Source organism: Lethenteron reissneri, chromosome 57 (assembly GCF_015708825.2).
Source record: "Lethenteron reissneri isolate LAM-NWPU_2019-01 chromosome 57, ASM1570882v1, whole genome shotgun sequence".
Classification (NCBI taxonomy): Eukaryota; Metazoa; Chordata; class Hyperoartia; order Petromyzontiformes; family Petromyzontidae; genus Lethenteron; species Lethenteron reissneri.
The window spans coordinates 7,735,227-7,762,201 of record NC_083835.1 but is presented as its reverse complement, the minus strand read 5'-3'; the positions used below and the strand labels follow the sequence as shown (position 1 = coordinate 7,762,201).

At 51.6% G+C, this 26,975-nt stretch overlaps 1 protein-coding gene across 1 annotated transcript; it reads left to right on the top strand.

The window, feature by feature from the left end:
- The first annotated feature begins 7,996 nt into the window (after window positions 1-7,996).
- On the top strand, window positions 7,997-26,788 carry LOC133357307 (remodeling and spacing factor 1-like). The gene is made up of 6 exons (XM_061575188.1): window positions 7,997-8,137; window positions 17,888-17,979; window positions 20,045-20,137; window positions 20,706-20,905; window positions 21,832-22,478; window positions 26,573-26,788. Exons 1-6 carry the CDS (start codon window positions 8,008-8,010, stop codon window positions 26,785-26,787), a joined length of 1,377 nt encoding a protein of 458 aa, XP_061431172.1. The 5' UTR covers window positions 7,997-8,007; the 3' UTR covers window position 26,788.
- Window positions 26,789-26,975: the final 187 nt, after the last annotated feature.

Sequence of the window (26,975 nt, the reverse complement as noted above, 5' to 3'; positions counted from 1 at the left end):
CCTGCATCTGCTGATTGAGATGATTGAGAGCTGCGAAGATATCAGCCATGTACGCTAAAATGAGAATGAACTCCGAATTTTTGAAGCAATCTGCATGACAATGTTGGTGCTCTTGCAAAAACAGGGCTAATTCCACACGCATGGCAAAAACACGATTCAGCACCTGTCCCCGGGATAACCACCGAACGTTAGAATGGTACAGAAGTACCTCGAATTCAGAGCCCATTTCTTTACATAGCTCACTGAAGATGCGGTGCCTCAGAGCACTATTTCGCACATAGTTCACGCATTCCACTACAATGTTTAATACTTCTGTCAGTTTTGGAGGCAAGGTTTTTGTTGCCAACGCATGCCTGTGCAGAATACAATGCGTAACAATGATGTGTGGTGCATCGGCTTTCACTAGCGCACCAAAACCAGACTTTCTTCCCAGCATGACTGGAGCTCCGTCCGAACAAACTGCAGAAACCATATCCCACGAAAGATTGTTGTCTTTGAAGAAGTCATCCACAAGTTTCTTCACATCGGCTGCCTTAGTTGTTGTTGTAAGAGGCTTACAAAATAAAACATCTTCCTTTATCACGTCGTCTTTCACATAGCGCACGAATACAGCAAGCTGGCTTAGATTGGAAACGTCTGTGGTCTCGTCGAGTTGGAGGCTGAATTTTGCGGGCTTGAAATCATATCTGCAACTACTTGAGCCAAGATGACTTTGCTCATGCCCTCTATTCTGTCGCTGATGGTGTCATTTGAAAGAGGAATTTGGGATAACTTAACTTCAGCCGCTTTTCCCAGTATAATATTCGCCATCTTCAACACAGCTGGTTTTATGAGTGTTTCACCAATGGTGTGTGGTTTGCCCTGCTTTGCGATCAGGTAAGCAACTTCGTACGATGCTGTGAGGATCGGTTTGTTGATGGGTACAAAGCCGAGAACAGGCAGAGTAGCCTTTTCATCGAATCTGGCTCTCTTCACCTTGAATTCAGCGAGCGTTGTGTTCTTGTATTCCCCATCTCCATGCAGCTTAAGGAAGTGTTCTCTTAGTTTTGCCGGTGCTAGACTAGAATTGCTCGACTTGGCATTGCAAATCATGCAGTTAGGACGCTGACTCCCGTCACGTTCCGTTATACAAGTGAATCCATATTGTGCATATTCGTCCGACCACTTTCTTTTTTTGCTCGACATAGTTAGTATGAAGGGATTAAAATATTAAGAAAGAAATCACACGACGTGCCATCACGACAGTCACAAGTCGACTACCGAGCGCACCAAATTCCCTGCAGCACAGATAGGCCAAGCAATGTAGCGTGATCACTTGCAGCCAATGATGGCCAAGCCGGACGTGTCATCACGAATCATATGAGTCGGGTGCGTGTCTTAACCTCCGCCGAACCCCTGAGACTGACTCACCGAACCCCTGGGGTTCGGTCGAACCCAGGTTAAGAACCACTGCCTTAGGCTAACCCCTACACCCCCCCACCCCGTTCACTATCTCGGCTGCCCCCTGTCGGCCTGTGAGCGTGGCGACAGGTAAGACCGCATACAGCGCCTTGGTATGGCACAACAAATGTGTTATTTGATGATTCGCTTCCACGCAGAACTAAGTCGGTAGCTATCTCGAACGGTTAAAATGATTTTTATTTCTTTCAGTTTCGACAGATTCTCTAATTAGTCGTGGCCAGTAGTAGCTAGTTTTTCACAGAACTTCAACATTATCAAAATCAATTGAGTGTCCTTATTGGCACGCGTGTTATGCTGTTGCTGACAGTTGTATTTGGGAGTATTTAATATTTATTTGGTGTTCTTTTGGTCTCGTGCTGATCATTCGTCCTGTTTGCCCAACATAGTATTTTCCACAAGCGCAGTTAATCCTGTACAGATCGTCTGTTGTAGTATACTAGTACAGGACACAGGTTGTGTGTTGGAGAGTGAACCCATAACAACATTTACAATTCTAGTAGCGTGAAGTTTCGCCAGTAATTACAACAACAACAACAAGCAGCATCATCAGGCGACAGACAGAGTTGTGGATAAATCCTCCTCCTGTTTCGGTCTTAAATAGACAAACCGCACTGATTGGCTGTGTTGGGTGGTGTTGGGTTTAACGACGCATTTATATTTACGCGATCTAACCCAAAAAACGTCTATTATGGATAATATTGGTCGAGAAAGCATGATGCTACGCGTTAAACTAACTAAATTACAGATTTAAAATATAAAAAACAGGTCCCTGCGGGATGGGCTGGTAGGAACGAACAAATGAATGGCTATAATAAAATTAAATGGCGGGGGTACGATACGAAGGGAGAGTTTGAGGCCTAGTTCTAGGCTTTAGGCCTAGCTGTAGGCTTTAGGCCGCTGTGAGTTAATTTTTAATTTAAATGTTTTAATGATTTATGAAAAAGCTTTAAATTTAAATGTTTCTATTTAAAAACATGAGGGAATGTAACATTGTTAAACATTAACTCCCTTGCACACACGCGGGGGTACGATACGAAGGGAGCGTTTGAGGCCTAGTTCTAGGCTTTAGGCCTAGCTGTAGGCTTTAGGCCGCTGTGAGTTAATTTTGAATTTAAATGTTTTAATTAAAAACTATCTCAGGGAATTATAAGGGAATGTTACACTTGTTTAGCCAGGAAAGCCTCACTGAGTCTAAAGGTTTTTGTAGGGTCCTGCCAAGTGTTTGCAGTAGGGGGCAATGTTGCTACACCTAATCGGACATCGGACGGACGGACGGGCGATATAATCTATTGTAGGCTGGTTCACTTCGTTCCTACCAGTATAAATAAACCTTAACAGCAAGTACGTTGTAAAATAACAATGACACTTGAGCGATTTTAATACGAGTCACTTCCGATGAGGACTAAGACGGCAGAATGGACGTGCCCAGAGACGAAACGAGGTGGTTCCAATAACGAAACATTCTCATCGATTCCCGCTGAGACTCAGAAGACCCACAGACACCCACAGAGATGAATATGACAACTCGTGATTAACGGCATCAACAAACCTTCATCTCGACATGCTTTCAGATTATAAAATTATATTGCTGCTATGAATTTCCAAATGATAAGCCACTTCTTTTGAGCTATCATCCGTGGCCAAGGCGTTTAAAAAAATATAATTTAATTTAATACGTCAGTGGGCTTCGCCTGCTAGGATGGGGATGGGTTAGTGCTGTATTTGTTTGTTGTTTTGGTGATTTGTTTACCTTTCTTGCACTGCAGTCGTGTTTTTGTCACCGTTTCTTGTCGTGAAATTCTTACCCTGTGCCCCGACTGGACATCTGTGAGAAAAGAGCTTTGTAGCTCATCGGATTCCTCCTGCAGCATAAATACAGATTCGGAGTGAAAAGGGGCACCCCCAGGGGCAGCTGTCCGTGTGCATCAGTCGACCAGTAGAGGGTGGCGATGCTGCTGCCGCTGCTCTGTCGTCTAGCCTAGGGGCACTTGTGTTGCGCCCGAAACGTCGTGATTTAGTTTCTTTTAAACTCTACGTGACTTTACCGAAAGAACCAAAAAGTATGGATTTCTGCAGTCACGAAAGCTTCAAATCAAGACTTCCATAGACTCAACAATGCCCAAAAGACTCAACACCGCCCAAAGACTCAACACTGCACCATAGACTCAACACCGCCCAAAGACTCAACACTGCACCATAGACTCAACATTTCCCATAGTCTCAACACTGCCTATATACTCAAATTTGCTCATAAACTCAACACTGCCCATAGACTCAATGCTGCCCATTGACTCAACACTGCCCATACTTACACTGCCTATAGACTCAACACTGCCCATAGACTCAACACGGCCCATAGACTCATGACTGCCCAAAGACTCAACACTGCACAATAGACTAAACACTGCCCATAGACTCAACACTGCCCATAGACTCAACACTACCTATAGACTCAACACTGCACCATAGACTCAACACCGCCCATAGACTAAGCACTGCACCATAGACTCAATACCGCCCAGAGACTCAACACTGCACAATAGACTCAACACTGCCCATAGACTCAACACTGCCCGTAGACTCAACACTGCCCATAGACTCAACACTGCCCATAGACTCAACACTACCTATAACTCATCACTGCACCATAGACTCAACACCGCCCAGAGACTCAACACTGCCCATAGACTCAACACTGCCCATAGACTCAACACTACCCATAGACTCAACACTGCACAATAGACTCAACACTGCACCATAGACTCAACACTACCCATAGACTCAACACTGCACAATAGACTCAACACTGCCCATAGACTCAACACTGCCCATAGACTCAACACTGCCCATAGACTCAACACTGCACCATAGACTCACCACTGCCCATAGACTCAACACTGCCCATAGACTCAACACTGCCCATAGACTCAACACTGCCCATAGACTCAACACTGCCCATAGACTCAACACTGCCCATAGACTCAACACTGCCCATAGACTCAACACTGCACCATAGACTCAACACTGCACCATAGACTCAACACTGCACCATAGACTCAACACTGCCCATAGACTCAACACTGCCCATAGACTCAACACTGCCCATAGACTCAACACTGCCCATAGACTCAACACTGCACCATAGACTCAACACTGCACCATGGACTCAACACTACCCATAGACTCAACACTGCACAATAGACTCAACACTGCCCATAGACTAACACTGCCCATAGACTCAACACTGCCCATAGACTCAACACTTCCCATAGACTCAACACTTGCCCATAGACTCAACACTGCCCATAGACTCAACACTGCACCATAGACTCAACACTGCCCATAGACTCAACACTGCACCATAGACTCAACACTGCACCATAAACTCACAATGCCCATAAACTAAACACTGTCCATAGACTCAACACTTCCCATAGACTCAACACTGCACCATAGACTCAACACTGCCCATAGACTCAACACTGCCCGTAGACTCAACACTGCCCATAGACTCAACACTGCCCATAGACTCAACACTACCCATAGACTCAACACTGCCCATAGACTCAACACTACCTATAACTCATCACTGCACCATAGACTCAACACCGCCCATAGACTCAACACTGCCCATAGACTCAACACTGCCCATAGACTCAACACTGCACCATAGACTCAACACTGCCCATAGACTCAACACTACCCATAGACTCAACACTGCCCATAGACTCAACACTATTTATAACTCATCACTGCACCATAGACTCAACACCGCCCATAGACTCAACACTGCCCATAGACTCAACACTGCCCATAGACTCAACACTGCACCAGACTCACACTGCATAGACTCAACACTGCCCATAGACTCAACACTGCCCATAGACTCAACACTGCCCATAGACTCAACACTGCACCATAGACTCAACACTGCACCATAGACTCAACACTGCCCATAGACTCAACACTGCCCATAGACTCAACACTGCCCATAGACTCAACACTGCCCATAGACTCAACACTGCCCATAGACTCAACACTGCACCATAGACTCAACACTGCACCATAGACTCAACACTGCCCATAGACTCAACACTGCCCATAGACTCAACACTGCCCATAGACTCAACACTGCACCATAGACTCAACACTGCACCATAGACTCAACACCACGCCCATAGACTCAACACTGCACCATAGACTCAACACTGCCCATAGACTCAACACTGCCCATAGACTCAACACTGCACCATAGACTCAACACTGCACCATAGACTCAACACTGCCCATAGACTCAACACTGCACATAGACTCAACACTGCCCATAGACTCACACTGCACCATAGACTCAACACTGCCCATAGACTCAACACTGCACCATAGACTCAACACTGCCCATAGACTCAACACTGCCCATAGACTCAACACTGCCCATAGACTCAACACTGCCCATAGACTCAACACTGCCCATAGACTCAACACTGCACCATAGACTCAACACTGCACCATAGACTCAACACTGCCCATAGACTCAACACTGCACCATAGACTCAACACTGCCCATAGACTCAACACTGCCCATAGACTCAACACTGCACCATAGACTCAACACTGCCCATAGACTCAACACTACCATAGACTCAACACTGCCCATAGACTCAACACTGCCCATAGACTCAACACTGCCCATAGACTCAACACTGCCCATAGACTCAACACTGCCCATAGACTCAACACTGCCCATAGACTCAACACTGCCCATAGACTCAACACACCCATAGACTCAACACTGCCCATAGACTCAACACTGCCCATAGACTCAACACTGCCCATACTCAACACTGCACCATAGACTCAACACTGCCCATAGAATCAACACTGCCCATATACTCAACACTGCACCTAGACTCAACTGCACATAGACTCAACCATGCCCATAGACTACACACTACCCATAGACTCAACACTTCCCTAGACTCAACACTGACCATAGAATCAACACTTGCCCATATACTTCAACACTGCCCATATACTCAACACTGCACCATAGACTCAACACCGCCCATATACTCAACACTGCCCATATACTCAACACTGCACCATAGACTCAACACTGCCCATAGACTCAACACTGCCCATAGACTCAACACTGCACCATTGACTCAACACTGCCAATAAGAACAATATACCGTAACTTTATTTGTGTATTTGTCTTCCTGGAACAATCCGTCAACGTAAAGAGCTTCTCAGCTCATCGGATTCCTTAGAGTCCCCCCCCCCCACCACCCCCCCCCCACCACCTCCCCCCCACCACCTCCCCCCCCACCTCCTCCTCCCCACTCCCCCCACCTTCTCCTCCCCACCTCATCACCCCAACCTCCCCCCCACCACCTCCCCCCCACATCCCCCCACCTCCTCCTCCCCACCACCTTCCCCCCACCACCTCCCCCCACCACCTTCCCCCCACCACCTCCCCCCCACCTTCTCCCCCACCACCTCCCCCCCACCTCCTCCTCCCCACCTCATCACCCCACCTCCTCCCCCCAACCTCCCCCCAACAACCTCCCCCCCACCACCTCCCCCCCCCCACCACCTCCCCCCACCACCTCCCGCCCCCCACCATCTCCCCCCACCACCTCCCTCACCACCTCCCCCCCCACCTCCCCCCACCACCTCCCCCCACCACCTCCCCCGACCACCCCCCCCACCATCTCCCCCCACCACCTCCCACCCACCACCTCCCCCCAACCACCTCCCCCCACCACCTCCCCCCACCTCCTCCCCCCCCACCACCTCCCCCCACCACCTCCCCCCACCACCTCCCCCCACCACCCCCCCCACCATCTCCCCCCACCACCCCCCCCACCATCTCCCCCCAACCACCTCCCCCCACCACCTCCCCCCACCTCCTCCCCCCCCCCACCTCCCCCCCGCCTCCCCCCCCCCGCCACCTCCTCCCCCCCACCCCCTCCCCGCCACCTCCTCCCCCCCACCCCCTCCCCCCACCACCTCCCCCCATCACCCCCCCACCTCCCCCTTCCCACCTCCTCCCCCCCTCCACATCACCTCCCCCCACCTCCCCCCCCACCTCCCCCCCACCACCTCCCCCCCACCTTCTCCCCCCCACCTTCTCCCACCCACATCCCCCCCACCACCTCCCCCCCACCTCCCCCCCCACCTCCCCCCCCACCTCCCCCACCGCCTCCCCCACCGCCTCCCCCCACCGCCTCCCCCCCCCGCCTCCCCCCACCACCTCCCCCCCACCTCCCCCCCCACCACCTCCCCCCCCACCTCCCCCCCCACCACCTCCCCCCTCCACACCCCCCCCCCACCTCCCCACATACACAAACAACCGCGATCGATTCCACAGCAACAACATCACCACCACCACCACGAAAGCGGAATCGATTCCACCCTCACCCCCTTTACCCCGCTCACAGCCGGAATCGAATCTCTCTCTCCGTAATCGCAAACAGAATCGGAATCGAATCGAGAGCTGTGAGGGGGGGGGGGGGTCGTCAGAGAAAGGGGGGGGGGGAGAGAAAGATGGCGGCCGTGGCCGACGTTCCGGCCTTTGCCGTCGTCTGCTCGTTCTTGCGCCGCTACTCGGCGGCTCTCGACCTCCCCGCGCTCTCCTTCCCGCAGCTCGAGGAGGCGCTGCTCGAGCGCGGCGCCGGTGAGTGGCGAGAGAGAGAGAGCGCGAGAGAACGAGAGAGAACGAGAGGCGCGGCGCCATCGAGAGAGAGCTGAGCGAGCGCCTGGGCTGACTGCTACTCGGCGCCCGCCATTGATTAGTGAGGTGGTTGTTGTGGTGGTGGTTGTTGTTGTTGGTGGTGGTGGTGGTGTATGGTGCTGGTCACCCACAAACCCTTGTACCGCGACGGTCTTTGTAGGCGATCTTTGTCATTGATTACTGAGGCGGTGGTGGTGGTGGTTGTGGTTGGTGGTGGTGGGTTTAGTGGTTGGTTGTTGTTGGTGGTGGTGGTGTATGGTACTGGTCACCCAACCCTTGTACCGCGACGGCCTTCGTAGGCGATCTTTGTCATTGATTAGTGAGGTGGTTTGTGGTGGTGGTTGTGGTTGGTGGTTGGTGGTGGTTGTGGTTGGTGGTGGTGGTGGTTGTGGTGGTTGTTGATGGTGGTGGTGTATGGTGCTGGTCACCCAACCCTTGTACCAACCCTTGTACCACGACGGTCTTCGTAGGCGATCTTTGTCATTGATTAGTGAGGCGGTTTGTGGTGTTGTTGGTGGTGGTTGTGGTTGGTGGTGGTTGTGGTTGGTGGTGGTGGGTTTAGTGGTTGGTTGTTGTTGGTGGTGTTTGATGCTGGTCAACCACCCAACCCTTGCACCACGACGGCCTTCGTATGCGATCTCTGCTACTCACCCGTCATTGATTAGTGAGGTGGTTTGAGATGTTGTGGTTGTGGTGGTTGGTGGTGGTTTTAGTGGTTGTTGTTGCTGTTGTTGGTGGTGGCGGCGGCGTGGATCTTCTCTCTTTGTTTACGGAACGGGGAGCGGTGGCGCAGCGGTTAGCGCGCTGCGCTCAGAACCCGGCTGCTGCCAACGCCACCACCAACACCACCGCAGTGGCGATGATCCGAGCCGGCCCTGGGCCTCCCCTAGGTCGACTCGGTGTGTAATGAACATCGCCACTGGGGAGACAAAGGCGGCCGGGCGTGGTGTTGTTCCACCCTCCCGCCCTCGTGTGCCACAGTGCCGGCCTTCGTAGGTGCTACTCGCTAACAGCACTTGCCCGCCAACAGTCTTGTCACAGGCTATATCTTTATCTTTGGAGTTTATGGAGGAGGCCCCTGAAGGACGCTGCTGCTGCTGGGCATTTGGAGGCAGTCGCCCTCCAGCAACAACGGAGGGCAGAGGAGCGACGCTCACAACAACGAGCGCCGGGCGAATAAAATACAGCGAGTGGCACAGCGGGAGGGACAGCTGGTGCATCTGCCGGTAGTCCCGTCAACCCCATGGCACCACCTGGGTCTGTCCCGTGACCTCCTGCACCTAGCCTGGCACAGCAGTCAACCCGTGGCACAACCTGCGTCTGTCCCGTGACCTCCTGCACCGAGCCTGGCACAGTCAGCTCATGGCACCAATTGGGTCTGTCCCGTGACCTCTTGCACCTAGCCTGGCACAGCAGTCAACCCATGGCACCACCTGGGTCTGTCCCGTGACCTCCTCCTGCACCTAGCCTGGCACAGCAGTCAACCCCTGGCACCACCTGGGTCTGTCCCGTGACGTCCTCCTGCACCTAGCCTGGCACAGCAGTCAACCCATGGCACCACCTGGGACTGTCCCGTGACCTCCTCCTGCACCTAGCCTGGCACAGCAGTCAACCCATGGCACCACCTGGGTCTGTCCCGTGACCTCCTGCACCTAGCCTGGCACAGCAGTCAACTCATGGCACCACCTGGGTCTGTCCCGTGACCTCCTCCTGCACCTAGCCTGGCACAGCAGTCAACCCATGGCACCACCTGGGTCTGTCCCGTGACCTCCTCCTGCACCTAGCCTGGCACAGCAGTCAACTCATGGCACCACCTGGGTCTGTCCCGTGACCTCCTCCTGCACCTAGCCTGGCACAGCAGTCAACTCATGACACCACCTGGGTCTGTCCCGTGACCTCCTCCTGCACCTAGCCTGGCACAGCAGTCAACCCATGGCACCACCTGGGTCTGTCCCGTGACCTCCTGCACCTAGCCTGGCGAATGGCGTCTGTTGTTGTTGGTAGTGGGGTAGGTTTGGGGGACAGGAAGGGGGGTGCCATAGGGAACGAGGATGGAGCGGGGGGGGGGCGAGCCCATATACAAAGATAAAGATCCCCTGTATAGCCTTAACAGATTGTAGGGGCAAGTGCCGTTAGCGAGTAGCACCTGTGAAGGCCGGCACAACACACGGGGCGGGTGGGTGGCCAGCAGCACGCGCGGCCGCCTTTACACACCACACCAGGAATGCATTTGAGGCTGAGTCCACCTCTGGGAGGCCCAGGTCCGGTTCGGATGATCGTCACCGGTGTTGGCCGTGAGCGGGAATCGAACTCTAGTCAGGTTTGAAGCGCAGTGTAGCGCTAACCGCTACACCACCGCTCCCCTACAGCTCCAGGGGAAGCTCTCGCTGTTGCCAGGAGATGTCAACTACCTCGCCTGATATACAGGAGGACGTGGGTTCGATCCCGACCCTGACGCCTGCTGCTGTATATTTGGAGTCTGCGTGTCTCTCTCTCATCATCACCACGGTGGCTAGGAGATGTTAACTACCTCGCCTGGTGTACAGGATGACGTGGGTTCGATCCCGACCCTGACACCTGCTGCTGCTGTATATTTGGAGTCTGCGTGTCTCTCTCTCATCATCATCACGGTAGCTGGGAGATGTTAACTACCTCCCCTGGTGTGCAGGAGGTCGTGGGTTTGATCCCAATCCTGACGCCTACTGCTGTATATTTGGAGTTTGCGTGTCTCTCTCTCATCATCACCACGGTAGCTGGGAGATGTTGACTACCTCGCCTGGTATACAGGAGGACGTGGGTTCGATCCCGTCCCTGACGCCTGCTGTATATTTGGAGTCTGCGTGTCTCCCTCTCATCATCACCACGGTAGCTCGGAGATGTTAACTACCTCGCCTGGTGTACAGGAGGTCGTCGGTTCGATCCCGACCCTGACGCCTGCTGTATATTTGGAGTTTGCGTGTCTCTCTCTCATCATCACCACGGTAGCTCGGAGATGTTAACTACCTCGCCTGGTGTACAGGAGGTCGTGGGTTCGATCCCGACCCTGACGCCTGCTGTATATTTGGAGTTTGCGTGTCTCTCTCTCATCATCACCACGGTGGCTAGGAGATGTTAACTACCTCTCCTGGTATACAGGAGGTCGTGGGTTCGATCTCGACCCTGACGCCTGCTGCTGTATATTTGGAGTTTGCGTGTCTCTTTCATCACCACGGTAGCTCGGAGATGTTGACTACCTCGCGTAGTATACAGGAGGCTGTGGATTCGTTCCCGACCCTGACGCCTGCTGTATATTTGGAGTTTGCGTGTCTCTCATCATCGCCACAGTAGCTGGGAGATGTTAACTACCTCCCCTGGTATACAGGAGATCGTGGGTTAGATCCCGACCCTGCCGCCTGCTGTATATTTGGAGTCTGCGTGTCTCTCTCATCATCACCACGGTGGCTAGGAGATGTTAACTACCTCGCCTGGTGTACAGGAGGTCATGGGTTCGGGAGATGTTAACTACCTCCCCTGGTGTGCAGGAGGTCGTGGATTCGATCCCGACCCTGACGCCTGCTGCTGTATATTTGGAGTTTGCGTGTCTCTCTCTCCCACCGTGGTCGCGTGGAGTTTTATCCGGGTCCTCTGGTTTTTTCCCTCCACGTTTAGAATCAAACGTGCCTTCAAGTGTATTCGGCCGCTATACATTTCCACGTGATGAAAAGCCACTTTGTTGAGCCATCGTGCGTGATAGCCAGTGTCGCTTCTGATGAAAAAGATCTACGTAACTCAGTGGGCCTTACCTGGTAAAATAAAAAAAATAGTAAAAAAAATAAGTCTTAGACTCCCGAGGGGTATTACATTTTACTTTTCCGCTCTGGTCCACAACCATGACGTCACGTGTGATGTGCTGCCTTCCCACACTTTACCCCACCCGCACGCAGGCCCACTACGCGATAACAATAGTAGGCACCTTCTTGGTTCTTTCGGTAAAGTCACGTAGAAGGGAAGTAATAAAATAATAAAAATAAAACGTAATAATTTATTAAAACATAATAATTTATTATGTTTTATTTTTATGAAAATAATAAAAATAAAACATAATAATTTATGAAAACATAATAACTTATTATGTTTTATTTTTATGATTTCATTACTTCCCTTCTACGTGACTTTATCGAAAGAACCAAGAAGATGAATCCCTGCAGTCACGAAAGCTTTACATCGGAATAGTAGGCACGTCGACGTAGAACATGGAGCAATGAAATACGTTACATAAGCAGCCGCCTGGGTTGATTTGTTACATGTGCTTGTGCCAGGCTAGGTGCACTGTGACGCTGCCGCATGAAGGGCTGGCGAGAGGAGGTCACGGGACAGACCCAGGTGCCATGGGGTTGACCGACTGAGATGGCTGGCAGATGCACCATCTGTGCTCCCCACTGTTTTAGCCGCCCGGCGCTCCGCTCATTGTTGTGAGCTTCGCTCCACCTCTCTTCGTTGTTGCTATAGGAAGACGACCGCCTCCAACTCTCCAGTACTTTCTAAGTGCACCTAGCCTGGCACTGCCTGGCCGCGTCCATCACGAGTCCGATCTGAATACCCAGGCAGATGCTTCGTTTTGGTGAGGCTGATGATGAGGCCCCATCTTAGTGCCATGCTCAAGGTTCAGCAGCAGAGTCTCCAACTCTTCGGATTGAGAAGCAATGAGCAGATCATCATAGTAATAGGTTTTTACCCTTTCAACTGGTACAGAAACTGACACCTTTATACAAGGCATCATGTTGGCAATAACCACAACACAAGCAGTCAAAATGCAAACAAAAAGAAACAACTCTGATGATGATGATGATAATGATATGCACTGTCCTTGAAGTTGATTGGTTTACACCCGAGACAGCTTTTCTTAGAGCCTTGTCTCCATTGGTATTGGACCAGATGACGCCAAAAGGCGTACAACTCAAAGACAGCGCACTATCAGAATATTGAGAGCTCGGGGTAAGCATTTACACTATGAGACCTCCTTTACCAGTGGCAAAATATAGAAATAGTATAAAGGTGTCAGTTTTTGTACCAGTTGAAAGGGTAAAAACCTATTACTATATTTTGCCGCTGGTAAAGGAGGTCTCATAGTGTAAATTAACAGATCATCATACGTAAGCTGGTTAGCCTACATGCCTGTCTTCCCCGTCTTGCTCTCTGCCTCATCTCCCTGTCTTGCCTTGTCCCTCGCTGTCTGTGTATTCCTCCCTTGATGTCTCGCTGTCTCCCTCACTGTGTATTCCTCCCTTGATGTCTCGCTGTCTCCCTCACTGTCTGTGTATTCCTCCCTTGATGTCTCCCTGTCTCCCTCACTGTCTGTGTATTCCTCTCTCGCTGTCTCCCTGTCTCCCTCGCTGTCTGTGTATTCCTCCCTTGATGTCTCCCTGTCTCTCTCACTGTCTGTGTATTCCTCCCTTGATGTCTCGCTGTCTCCCTCACTGTGTATTCCTCCCTTGATGTCTCCCTGTCTCCCTGTCTCTCTCACTGTCTGTGTATTCCTCCCTTGATGTCTCGCTGTCTCCCTCGCTGTCTGTGTATTCCTCCCTTGATGTCTCCCTGTCTCCCTCACTGTCTGTGTATTCCTCCCTTGATGTCTCGCTGTCTCCCTCACTGTGTATTCCTCCCTTGATGTCTCCCTGTCTCCCTGTCTCTCTCACTGTCTGTGTATTCCTCCCTTGATGTCTCGCTGTCTCCCTCACTGTCTGTGTATTCCTCCCTTGATGTCTCCCTGTCTCCCTCACTGTCTGTGTATTCCTCCATTGATGTCTCCCTGTCTCCCTCACTGTCTGTGTATTCCTCCATTGATGTCTCCCTGTCTCCCTCACTGTCTGTGTATTCCTCCCTTGATGTCTCGCTGTCTCCCTCACTGTCTGTGTATTCCTCCCTTGATGTCTCGCTGTCTCTCTCACTGTCTGTGTATTCCTCCATTGATGTCTCCCTGTCTCCCTCACTGTCTGTGTATTCCTCCATTGATGTCTCCCTGTCTCCCTCACTGTCTGTGTATTCCTCCCTTGATGTCTCTCTGTCTCCCTCACTGTCTGTGTATTCCTCCCTTGATGTCTCCCTGTCTCTCTCACTGTCTGTGTATTCCTCCCTTGATGTCTCCCTGTCTCCCTCGCTGTCTGTGTATTCCTCCCTTGATGTCTCCCTGTCTCCCTCACTGTCTGTGTATTCCTCCATTGATGTCTCGCTGTCTCCCTCACTGTCTGTGTATTCCTCCCTTGATGTCTCCCTGTCTCCCTCGCTGTCTGTGTATTCCTCCATTGATGTCTCCCTGTCTCCCTCACTGTCTGTGTATTCCTCCATTGATGTCTCCCTGTCTCCCTCACTGTCTGTGTATTCCTCCCTTGATGTCTCTCTGTCTCCCTGTCTCCCTGTCTCCCTCACTGTCTGTGTATTCCTCCCTTGATGTCTCGCTGTCTCCCTCACTGTCTGTGTATTCCTCCCTTGATGTCTCCCTGTCTCCCTCGCTGTCTGTGTATTCCTCCCTTGATGTCTCGCTGTCTCCCTCACTGTCTGTGTATTCCTCCATTGATGTCTCCCTGTCTCCCTCACTGTCTGTGTATTCCTCCCTTGATGTCTCGCTGTCTCCCTCACTGTCTGTGTATTCCTCCATTGATGTCTCCCTGTCTCCCTCACTGTCTGTGTATTCCTCCATTGATGTCTCCCTGTCTCCCTCACTGTCTGTGTATTCCTCCCTTGATGTCTCTCTGTCTCCCTCACTGTCTGTGTATTCCTCCCTTGATGTCTCCCTGTCTCCCTCACTGTCTGTGTATTCCTCCATTGATGTCTCCCTGTCTCCCTCACTGTCTGTGTATTCCTCCCTTGATGTCTCCCTGTCTCCCTCACTGTCTGTGTATTCCTCCCTTGATGTCTCCCTGTCTCCCTCACTGTCTGTGTATTCCTCCCTTGATGTCTCGCTGTCTCCCTCACTGTCTGTGTATTCCTCCATTGATGTCTCCCTGTCTCCCTCACTGTCTGTGTATTCCTCCATTGATGTCTCCCTGTCTCCCTCACTGTCTGTGTATTCCTCCCTTGATGTCTCGCTGTCTCCCTCACTGTCTGTGTATTCCTCCATTGATGTCTCCCTGTCTCCCTCACTGTCTGTGTATTCCTCCATTGATGTCTCCCTGTCTCCCTCACTGTCTGTGTATTCCTCCCTTGATGTCTCGCTGTCTCCCTCACTGTCTGTGTATTCCTCCATTGATGTCTCCCTGTCTCCCTCGCTGTCTGTGTATTCCTCCCTTGATGTCTCCCTGTCTCTCTCGCTGTCTGTGTATTCCTCCCTTGATGTCTCCCTGTCTCCCTCGCTGTCTGTGTATTCCTCCCTTGATGTCTCCCTGTCTCTCTCGCTGTCTGTGTATTCCTCCCTTGATGTCTCCCTGTCTCCCTCGCTGTCTGTGTATTCCTCCCTTGATGTCTCCCTGTCTCTCTCGCTGTCTGTGTATTCCTCCCTTGATGTCTCCCTGTCTCCCTCACTGTCTGTGTATTCCTCCCTTGATGTCTCCCTGTCTCCCTCACTGTCTGTGTATTCCTCCCTTGATGTCTCCCTGTCTCTCTCGCTGTCTGTGTATTCCTCCCTTGATGTCTCCCTGTCTCCCTCACTGTCTGTGTATTCCTCCCTTGATGTCTCCCTGTCTCCCTCGCTGTCTGTGTATTCCTCCCTTGATGTCTCCCTGTCTCCCTCGCTGTCTGTGTATTCCTCCCTTGATGTCTCCCTGTCTCTCTCGCTGTCTGTGTATTCCTCCCTTGATGTCTCCCTGTCTCCCTCACTGTCTGTGTATTCCTCCCTTGATGTCTCCCTGTCTCCCTCACTGTCTGTGTATTCCTCCCTTGATGTCTCCCTGTCTCCCTCACTGTCTGTGTATTCCTCCCTTGATGTCTCCCTGTCTCCCTCGCTGTCTGTGTATTCCTCCCTTGATGTCTCCCTGTCTCCCTCACTGTCTGTGTATTCCTCCCTTGATGTCTCCCTGTCTCCCTCACTGTCTGTGTATTCCTCCCTTGATGTCTCGCTGTCTCCCTCACTGTCTGTGTATTCCTCCCTTGATGTCTCCCTGTCTCCCTGTCTCCCTCGCTGTCTGTGTATTCCTCCCTTGATGTCTCCCTGTCTCCCTGTCTCCCTCGCTGTCTGTGTATTCCTCTCTCGCTGTCTCCCTGTCTCCCTCACTGTCTGTGTATTCCTCCCTTGATGTCTCCCTGTCTCCCTGTCTCCCTCACTGTCTGTGTATTCCTCCCTTGATGTCTCCCTGTCTCCCTGTCTCCCTCACTGTCTGTGTATTCCTCCCTTGATGTCTCCCTGTCTCCCTGTCTCCCTCGCTGTCTGTGTATTCCTCCCTTGATGTCTCCCTGTCTCCCTGTCTCCCTCGCTGTCTGTGTATTCCTCTCTCGCTGTCTCCCTGTCTCCCTCACTGTCTGTGTATTCCTCCCTTGATGTCTCCCTGTCTCCCTGTCTCCCTCGCTGTCTGTGTATTCCTCCCTTGATGTCTCGCTGTCTCCCTCGCTGTCTGTGTATTCCTCCCTTGATGTCTCCCTGTCTCCCTCGCTGTCTGTGTATTCCTCCCTTGATGTCTCCCTGTCTCCCTCACTGTCTGTGTATGCCTCCCTTGATGTCTCCCTGTCTCCCTCGCTGTCTGTGTATTCCTCCCTTGATGTCTCCCTGTCTCCCTCGCTGTCTGTGTATTCCTCCCTTGATGTCTCCCTGTCTCCCTCGCTGTCTGTGTATTCCTCCCTTGATGTCTCCCTGTCTCCCTCGCTGTCTGTGTATTCCTCCCTTGATGTCTCCCTGTCTCCCTCACTGTCTGTGTATGCCTCCCTTGATGTCTCCTTGTCTCCCTCGCTGTCTGTGTATTCCTCCCTTGATGTCTCCCTGTCTCCCTCGCTGTCTGTGTATTCCTCCCTTGATGTCTCCCTGTCTCCCTCGCTGTCTGTGTATTCCTCCCTTGATGTCTCCCTGTCTCCCTCACTGTCTGTGTATTCCTCCCTTGATGTCTCCCTGTCTCCCTCGCTGTCTGTGTATTCCTCCCTTGATGTCTCCCTGTCTCCCTCACTGTCTGTGTATCCCTCCCTTGATGTCTCCCTGTCTCCCTCGCTGTCTGTGTATTCCTCCATTGATGTCTCCCTGTCTCCCTCACTGTCTGTGTATTCCTCCATTGATGTCTCCCTGTCTCCCTCACTGTCTGTGTATTCCTCCATTGATGTCTCCCTGTCTCCCTCGCTGTCTGTGTATTCCTCCCTTGATGTCTCCCTGTCTCCCTCACTGTCTGTGTATTCCTCCATTGATGTCTCCCTGTCTCCCTGTCTCCCTCGCTGTCTGTGTATCCCTCCCTTGATGTCTCCCTGTCTCCCTGTCTCCCTCGCTGTCTGTGTATTCCTCCCTTGATGTCTCCCTGTCTCCCTCGCTGTCTGTGTATTCCTCCCTTGATGTCTCCCTGTCTCCCTCACTGTCTGTGTATTCCTCCATTGATGTCTCCCTGTCTCCCTCACTGTCTGTGTATTCCTCCATTGATGTCTCCCTGTCTCCCTCGCTGTCTGTGTATTCCTCCCTTGATGTCTCCCTGTCTCCCTCGCTGTCTGTGTATTCCTCCCTTGATGTCTCCCTCGCTGTCTGTGTATTCCTCTCTTGATGTCTCCCTGTCTCCCTGTGTCCCTCGCTGTCTCTCCCCCTCCGCCGCACAGTCCCCCAGGTGCTGGTGGAGCTGCATGTGAAGCTGCTGCGGAAGTTGGGTCGCACCGTGAGCTACGAACGATGGGAGAAGCACCTCGTCCGCGTGAGTGAACCCACAGACACCGCCCCCTCCCCCCATATACAGCAGTGACACTCCCCACCCCTATAGATGAGTCCCATATACAACAGCGACACTCCCCACCCCTATAGATGAGTCCCATATACAACAGCGACACTCCCCACCCCTATAGATGAGTCACATATACAACAGTGACACTCCCCACCCCTATAGATGAGTCCCATATACAACAGCGACACTCCCCACCCCTATAGATGAGTCACATATACAACAGTGACACTCCCCACCCCTATAGATGAGTCACATATACAACAGCGACACTCCCCATCCCCTATAGATGAGTCACATATACAACAGCGACACTCCCCATCCCCTATAGATGAGTCCCATATACAACAGTGACACTCCCCACCCCTATAGATGAGTCACATATACAACAGCGACACTCCCCATCCCCTATAGATGAGTCCCATATACAACAGCGACACTCCCCACCCCTATAGATGAGTCACATATACAACAGCGACACTCCCCATCCCCTATAGATGAGTCCCATATACAACAGCGACACTCCCCACCCCTATAGATGAGTCACATATACAACAGTGACACTCCCCCATCTCCTATAGATGAGTCACATATACAACAGTGACACTCCCCACCCCTATAGATGAGTCACATATACAACAGTGACACTCCCCACCCCTATAGATGAGTCACATATACAGCAGCGACACTCCCCCATCTCCTATAGATGAGTCACATATACAACAGTGACACTCCCCACCCCTATAGATGAGTCACATATACAGCAGCGACACTCCCCACCCCTATAGATGAGTCACATATACAACAGCGACACTCCCCACCCCTATAGATGAGTCACATATACAACAGTGACACCCCCCACCCCTATAGATGAGTCACATATACAACAGTGACACTCCCCACCCCTATAGATGAGTCACATATACAACAGTGACACTCCCCACCCCTATAGATGAGTCACATATACAACAGCGACACTCCCCGTCCCCTATAGATGAGTCACATATACAACAGAGACACTCCCCACCTCTATAGATGAGTCACATATACAACAGTGACACTCCCCATCCCCTATAGATGAGTCACATATACAACAGCGACACTCCCCACCCCTATAGATGAGTCCCATATACAACAGTGACACCCCCCACCCCTATAGATGAGTCCCATATACAGCAGTGACACTCCCCACCCCTATAGATGAGTCCCATATACAACAGTGACACCCCCCACCCCTATAGATGAGTCACATATACAACAGCGACACTCCCCACCCCTATAGATGAGTCACATACACAACAGCGACACTCCCCACCCCTATAGATGAGTCACATATACAACAGTGACACCCCCCACCCCTATAGATGAGTCACATATACAACAGCGACACTCCCCACCCCTATAGATGAGTCCCATATACAACAGCGACTCTCCCCACCCCTATAGATGAGTCACATATACAACAGCGACACTCCCCACACCTATAGATGAGTCACATATACAACAGTGACACCCCCCCACCCCTATAGATGAGTCACATATACAACAGCGACACCCCCCACCCCTATAGATGAGTCACATATACAACAGTGACACCCCCCACCCCTATAGATGAGTCACATATACAACAGCGACACCCCCCACCCCTATAGATGAGTCACATATACAACAGTGACACCCCCCACCCCTATAGATGAGTCACATATACAACAGTGACACTCCCCGCCCCTATAGATGAGTCACATATACAACAGCGACACTCCCCACCCCTATAGATGAGTCACATATACAACAGCGACACTCCCCACCCCTATAGATGAGTCACATATACAACAGCGACACTCCCCACCCCTATAGATGAGTCACATATACAACAGCGACACTCCCCACCCCTATAGATGAGTCCCATATACAACAGTGACACTCCCCACCCCTATAGATGAGTCACATATACAACAGCGACACCCCCCACCTTACTATTGAGGAGGGCTGCTCAATGACAAACAAATCTCCACAGACGCTTCTTTTGTTATCGTTACAGATTTGCCAAGATCACAACTTGACGTGGGCCTGGGAGCTGGAGACTCTGGGCTACCCCAAGCTCAATCCCAGCTACAAGCTCGTCATCCTCAAGGTACCCGGATCCACTCCTCTGTCTTCCCATCACGTTGATCGCCCCGCCCGCTCGCCCGCTCGCTCGCCCATTGGCGAGATGTTGACTACCACGCCTGGCGTGCAGGAGGTCGTGGGTTCCATTCCGAGCCTGACGCCTGCTGTTGTGTATTCAGAGTTTTATTTTCTCTCTCCCCGCGGTTGCGTGGATTTAACATCTCGCCAGCGTGGTTGCCCACACAGCAGTGATTATCGCCCCTTGCCGGCAGACTAACGCACAGAGACAGCTGCCACCAGGGCGCCCCTAGGGTGTGCCACACACAGCAGCGATCATCACCCCCTCCCCCATACCAACAAACTAATGCACAGGTACAGCTGCCACCGGGGGTGCCCTATGTTATGCCACACACAGCAGCGATCATCAGACTCACGGCCGCAGGTCACTGCTCGCAAAATGAGACTCCTCTCCTGGTCCCCTTAATTTCTCACCAGGTCATACGGCATCATCCTGACACTTGAGCTCACTCACTCACTCGCCACTCACCACTCCTCTCCCCACCCCCCCTTGCCGCCCACCTCGTCCGAGGCAGCACCTGTGCGAGAGCCAGTTTGACGACAACGTCAAGTTCAAGAACGTGGTGAACGAGGAGGATGAGGACGCGATGAGGCTGCAGCCCATCGGGCGCGACCGCGACGGCCTCGCCTACTGGCTGCAGCTCGACGACGACTTCAACGTGCGCCTCTACACGGAGGAGCAGGATGACGAGGCCTCCTGGAGACTCGTCTCCCGGTGAGTGGGTGGGTGGGTTGGTGGGTGGGTGAGTGGGTGGGTGAGTGGGTGGGTGAGTGGGTGAGTGGGTGGGTGAGTGAGTGGGTGGGTGAGTGGGTGGGTGGGTGAGCGGGTGGGTGAGCGGGTGGGTGAGCAGGTCGGTGGGTGAGTGGCTGGGTAAGTGGGTGAGTGGCTGGGTCAGTGAGTGAGTGGGTGGGTGAGTGGGTGAGTCGGTGGGTGGGTCAGTGGGTGGGTGGGTCAGTGGGTGAGTTCGTGGGTGTGTGGGCGACAACTTCAAAGTGCGCCTCTACACGGAGGAGCAGGATGACGAGGCCTCCTGGAGACTCGTCTCCCGGTGAGTGGGTGGGTTGGCAGGTGGGTGGGTGGGTGAGTGAGTGGGTGGGTAAGTGGGTGGGTGAGTGAGTGGGTGGGTGGGTGAGTGGGTGGGTGGGTGAGCGGGTGGGTGGGTGAGTGAGTGAGTGGGTGGGTGAGTGAGTGGGTGGGTGAGTGGGTGGGTGGGTGGGTGAGTGGGTGGGTGAGTGGGTGGGTGAGCGGGTGGGTGAACAGGTCGGTGGGTGAGTGGCTGGGTCAGTGAGTGAGTGGGTGGGTCAGTGGGTGAGTCAGTGGGTGGGTCAGTGGGTGGGTGGGTCAGTGGGTGAGTGGGTGGGTGGATGGGTCAGTGAGAAGGGTTAGTGGGTGGGTGAGTGGGTGGGTGAGTGGGTGAGCGACGACTTCAAAGTGCGCCTTTACACGAAGTAGCAGGATGACGAGGCCTCCTGGAGACTCGTCTCCCGGTGAATGAGTGAGTGGGTAAATGAGTTGTTGGGTGGGTGAGTGAATCACTCAGCGGGTGAGTAAGTGGATGAGTGAGTGAGTGAGTGCATGAGCGGGTGAGTGAGCGAACGAATAGGTGAGCGAGGTGAGTCTATCACTCCCACCCCTACCAGGGACCGCGGTCAACTGGCCGAGGTGGTGCAGCTGCTCAAGGCTCAGGTGGAGGTGGACGACAGAGGCTGCGGCGAATCTGGTGACAGCCCCCTCGCCGCGCCCGGCCAGGAGGCCTCGGCATCCTTGTCCGGCTCGGCCGGATCCGGATCGCCGTGCGCCGAGGATCCGGCGAGCGCGGAGATCGCCGACTCGGAGCGGCGGCAGCAATCGCAGACGGACGCAGAGACGCCCGTCACAGATGCGTGTGGACCGAAAGCCGAGGTTGATGGTTCGCACGAGCAACCCTGCTCCCCAGACGACGATCGTCGGGTGAAGGAGCAGCAGCAGCAGCAGGAGGATCAGCAGCAACAGAGGCAAGAGAAGCAAGAGAATCGACAGCAGCAGCGAGAGAAGCAAGAGAATCAGCAGCAAGAACAGAAGCAAGAGAATCAGCAGCAGCACGATTCGTCTCAAGAGCAGAGGCAAGGGGCCATCGAGAGGCTTTGCGGAGTCCAGGGGGCCGCTGGCCGGGGGGTTGGAGGTGGCGAGGTGGTGAAGGCCGAGCCAGGGGACGAGCGGCACTGTGGAGAGTCCCCGCAGGAGTCAGCCGCTCTCTCCGGGAAGGCAGAAGAGGGCGCGGCGGCGGCGGCGACGAAGAAGGAATCAGGTTCGAGTTGTGGGGGAGTTGTCCATGTTTTTCGATAGACGTGTATATGCGTGTACGTTTGACGAGCTCGGGCAAAAAAGGCCATCGCCAAACCGCACTCGCATCTCGGGTTGTAATTTATTCGAGTGACCTTCTTGGTTCTTTCGGTAAAGTCACGTAGAAGGGAAATAATAAAATAATAAAATAATAAAAATAGAACATTATAAAATACTATTCTCACGACGTGTCGGCCACAACACAAGCAGCCGTCCTCAGGTGAAGAACAGGTCTGTCGGAAAGACAGCGTCTGAATGGGCACCACCAAGCTTGGCAGCGTATATTTAAGCTGGGTTGGAGGGGGGGAAGGGGCGCCTTGACAAAGGAATTTGCATATCAAGAGCAATTTAGCATATTTATGGGAAATGCAGATATGGGATTAGTCACTACTTGTGGAATGCGTAGGAGGTGGGGGGGGTTTCAAAGTCATTATTAGAGGGAAGGAATTTTAATAGTAAGGAGCTGCAGCAGCTTGCGTTGTGGCCGAAACGTATTGAGAATTATTTTATTATGTTTTATTTTTATTATTTTATTATTTCCCTTCTACGTGACTTTACCGAAAGAACCAAGAAGATGAATCCCTGCAGTCACGAAAGCTTTAAATCGAAATTTATTCAAGTGACTTTGTGTATTTTTTCGTTTATTTTGCCAGGTGAGACCCACTGATATATTCAGCTCTTTTTCAAAAGTGACCCGGTCATCACGTGGACGCTTATAGCAGCCCAAATGCTCTAAACGTGTGGTGATGTTGATTCTAAATGTACAACAGGCTTCAGGGTCAGGATCGAACCCATGACTTGTATACCAGGCGAGGTAGTTAACAGCCCTTCGAGATAGCAGCATGGAGAACCACAGACTTGCCCAGAGACCCATTCATTAACCCTTTCCCGTTCCGAGACATCTTAAAGTTGCAGGGTGGGTGTCCCGTTCACCGCTGAATCTCGGAACTCGTAAGCGGCTCAGCATTAATTATACTTGGAGAGGTGTGGCGCTGTTGTTTTTAAAGACATTGTTACCGCAGAGAACCATAGCGACAAGATCGCCGCCACTCTACGATAATTCTAGATTTGAAGCTTTCGTGACTGCAAGGATTCATACTCTTAGGTTTTTCTGGTAAAGTCACGTAAGTAAAAAAATATAAAAAATAAAATAATAATAAATGAAAATAACTCAATTAAATCACAACGTTTCGGAGGCAACATGGTTTTCTCTTCACTTGATACAGTAAATTTGGCTGTGACGGTCCCACCTGAAGACGGAGACTTGTGTTGCCTCCGAAACGTCATGATTTAATTGAGTTATTTTCATTGATCATTTCATTATTAGTATTAAATATTTTTTCACTCTACAATAGCCAGCGCCAAACTGTGCCACACCCCCTGCCGCATGGCCTTGTAGGAGCCTTGGTACCGATGAAGTTATTTTATTTTAGTTTCTCTTCCAGCTCTGTTCCGAAGACTTACATCATCCGAATTGGAAAGGGTTAATAGAGATCCACAGACTCGCACGGAGACCCATTGATTTACAGAGTTGTAATTAAACTGGCTTCACAGGTGTAGCCAGTTAATTACATCAGCCCTCTCGCCAAAGACTACACGAAACAAACTTGACATTTACATTTGGTTCTGCACCCAATTTGGCTAAAATCCATCTCTGAGAATAACAAATAAAGTGCGGTTTGACTGTCATGCAACAAGCATTACTCTCACGTGGCAGAGCGAGTGGGATTGTGCCGCCCTCTACTGTGTGTGTGGACCAGTGACACTGTGTGGACCAGAGCGTCACTCGAAGAAAAAGTGGATCTCAGAGGTAGATTTGTGATATCTGCTTCCGTGGAATATTCTGTCTGGACCAGTGCAACTTGTAGAAGAAGTGGATCTCAGAGATAACTCTTTGATATCCCTTTCCATGGGCCATTCTGTCTGGACCAGAGTGTCACTCGAAGAAAAAGGAATCTCAGAGGTAGATTTGTGATATCTGCTTCCGTGGAATATTCTGTCTGGACCGGTGCAACTTGTAGAAGTGGATCTCAGAGATAACTCTTTGATATCCGCTCCCATGGGCCATTTTGTCTGGACCAGAGTGTCACTCGAAGAAAAAGGGATCTCAGAGGTAGATTTGTGATATCTGCTTCTGTGGGCCACGTTGTCTGGACCGGTGCAACTTGTAGAAGAAGTGAATCTCAGAGGTAACTCTTTGATATCCGCTCCCATGGGCCATTCTGTCTGGACCAGAGTGTCACTCGAAGAAAAAGGGATCTCAGAGGTAGATCTGTGATATCCGCTTTTGTGGGCCATTTTGTCTGGAGCAGAGTGTCACTTGCAGAAGAAGTGGATCTTAGAGGTAGCTTGATATCAGCTTCCGTGGGTTCAATTTTCTAACACAGAGGAGTTTCGTGCAGGTCCTGTGAGATTTCGTGATACTGGTCCATAAAATGTGGATAATATTTATTAAAACCTCAGTTCATGACATAATGCAGATATGACATTTACAATTTAACGGGGGAGCAGCAACAACAGTTAATATTTGGTAGTGATGACTTTTTTAAAGATTATTATAATTATTATGCTTGTTTACCCAGGGTGGCGGCAATATTTTTTTGCTACAGCTGTCGTATAACACAGGGTGATCCGAAAAATAAGAATAGGTTTTACCCTTATTGGCAATATAACAGGAGGTGTTAATATGTTCACACACTAAATAGATACCTTTTTAAAGGAATCAAGTCTGCATTAATCACGCGTACTTATGGTGAACATGCAAACAAACATTTTAACACGTAAGCTCTGATAATATATTCATTGTCTTTGAAACTGATTGGTCTACATCGGAGACAGCCTTCTTTATGGCCTAGTCTCATCACCAGTGTCACATTAGAGAGCGCCAAAAGGCGACCAGTACAAAGACAATGCACGTATGAGAGCATTTATACCTCGGGGTTAGCAGCTATATCATGAGATACCTTTTCACTAGCGGGAAGTACCCGGCGTTGCCCGGTTAAAAAACATATTTCAAACCTACTCTTAATCTAACAGCAGTTCATACTGACTGTAGTGGTATCTGCTATGATTACAGCAGTGCATACCAACTGTGGTGGTACCTGCTATCACTACAGTAGTACATGCTGACTATAGCAGCATTTATCGACACAAAGTACTCACCTGACAGAGTGACGTGGTGAGGCCTAGTCCCGTGCAGAGTCTCCGGCCTCGCCTAGATTGTCCAGCCGGCCGAGGTGGCACCTTGGTAGGCTGGGGCTGGGCTGCTACCCCCCCCCCCCCCAGCCACGATCTCCCCTGCCGCTCTGTAGTAATATCTAGGGCCTATAGTGGTAGCATCTAGCGATTGTATAGTAGTAATAAATGCACGCATCGGGGTGGGGGGACATCGCACAGTAAAGAATTAACATCAGCGTTTAGTGTATTTTTATAGCATTTTTAACACGAAAGAAAATGTCCCCCTCACTCCCACCGAAGGCCTGCGACTAGGCATGGGCCGTCCCCCCCACTAAAGGCGCATGAGTTTGTATGGTCGTGCGCGCGTCATAAATAAATAAAAGTAAAGCGCACAAAAAACGCGCTAAATAGTTAATTAAACAAATTTATTGTTGACGGATGTGAAAACGGAATAGCACTTGCTCACCGCGGGGCTTACGGCTTGGTTTACTAGGTTTGTTTTTCTCATTCGTTCGTACCTGCTGATGATTGCTTGTGTTGCAATCGAAACGTCGTATTCTATTTAATTTTCTTTCTACGTGAATTTTCTTTCTACGTGACTTTACCGAAAGAACCAAAAAGTTATTCATGCAGTCACGAAAGCTCCAAATCAGGTTTAAAAATATAGTTTATTTCCATGTTCACTACAAGTACTGTGTGTGGTTAATGCATACTTCATTCCTTGCAAAAGGTCTCGTCTATTTGATGTATTAACATCTTACAGGGTGATACACCGCTCACTGCGGGATGTCCCATAGCACAGTTGGATTGAGTTTAAACAGCGGCAGCAACGACAGAAACTATTAATTCCCTCCTCCCTTGGCTAACGATGAAACATTTCAGGTGACGACCGAGCGCATCTCCCCGACCTCGTCAAGCGAGCAAGACCGCTCCGGTCGCCGTCAAACTCGAAGCTGCCGTCGCCGAAAATGACGAACACAACGAGAAATTCCACGCCGACGTCACTGGCGCGACGAGGCCGGAGAACGACGACAGCGGCGTCGGTGTCAAAAGCGAGCGGCAGCAGCGCGAGGAGAAGCAGGCGAAGTTGCCAATGAAGAAACGCGAGCTGAAGATGTCTCAACGGTACTCGGCGGTGGCGTCGGCGGCGGAGGCGGAGACAACGGCGGGTCCGGCGCGGCCCTGGGAGGCCGGGGCCAAGTGCCAGGATCGTCCCGGCACCCACCGCCACCACCACCGCCACCAGAAATGGGAGTCAAACTCAGAACGCCCGACGTGTAAAGCT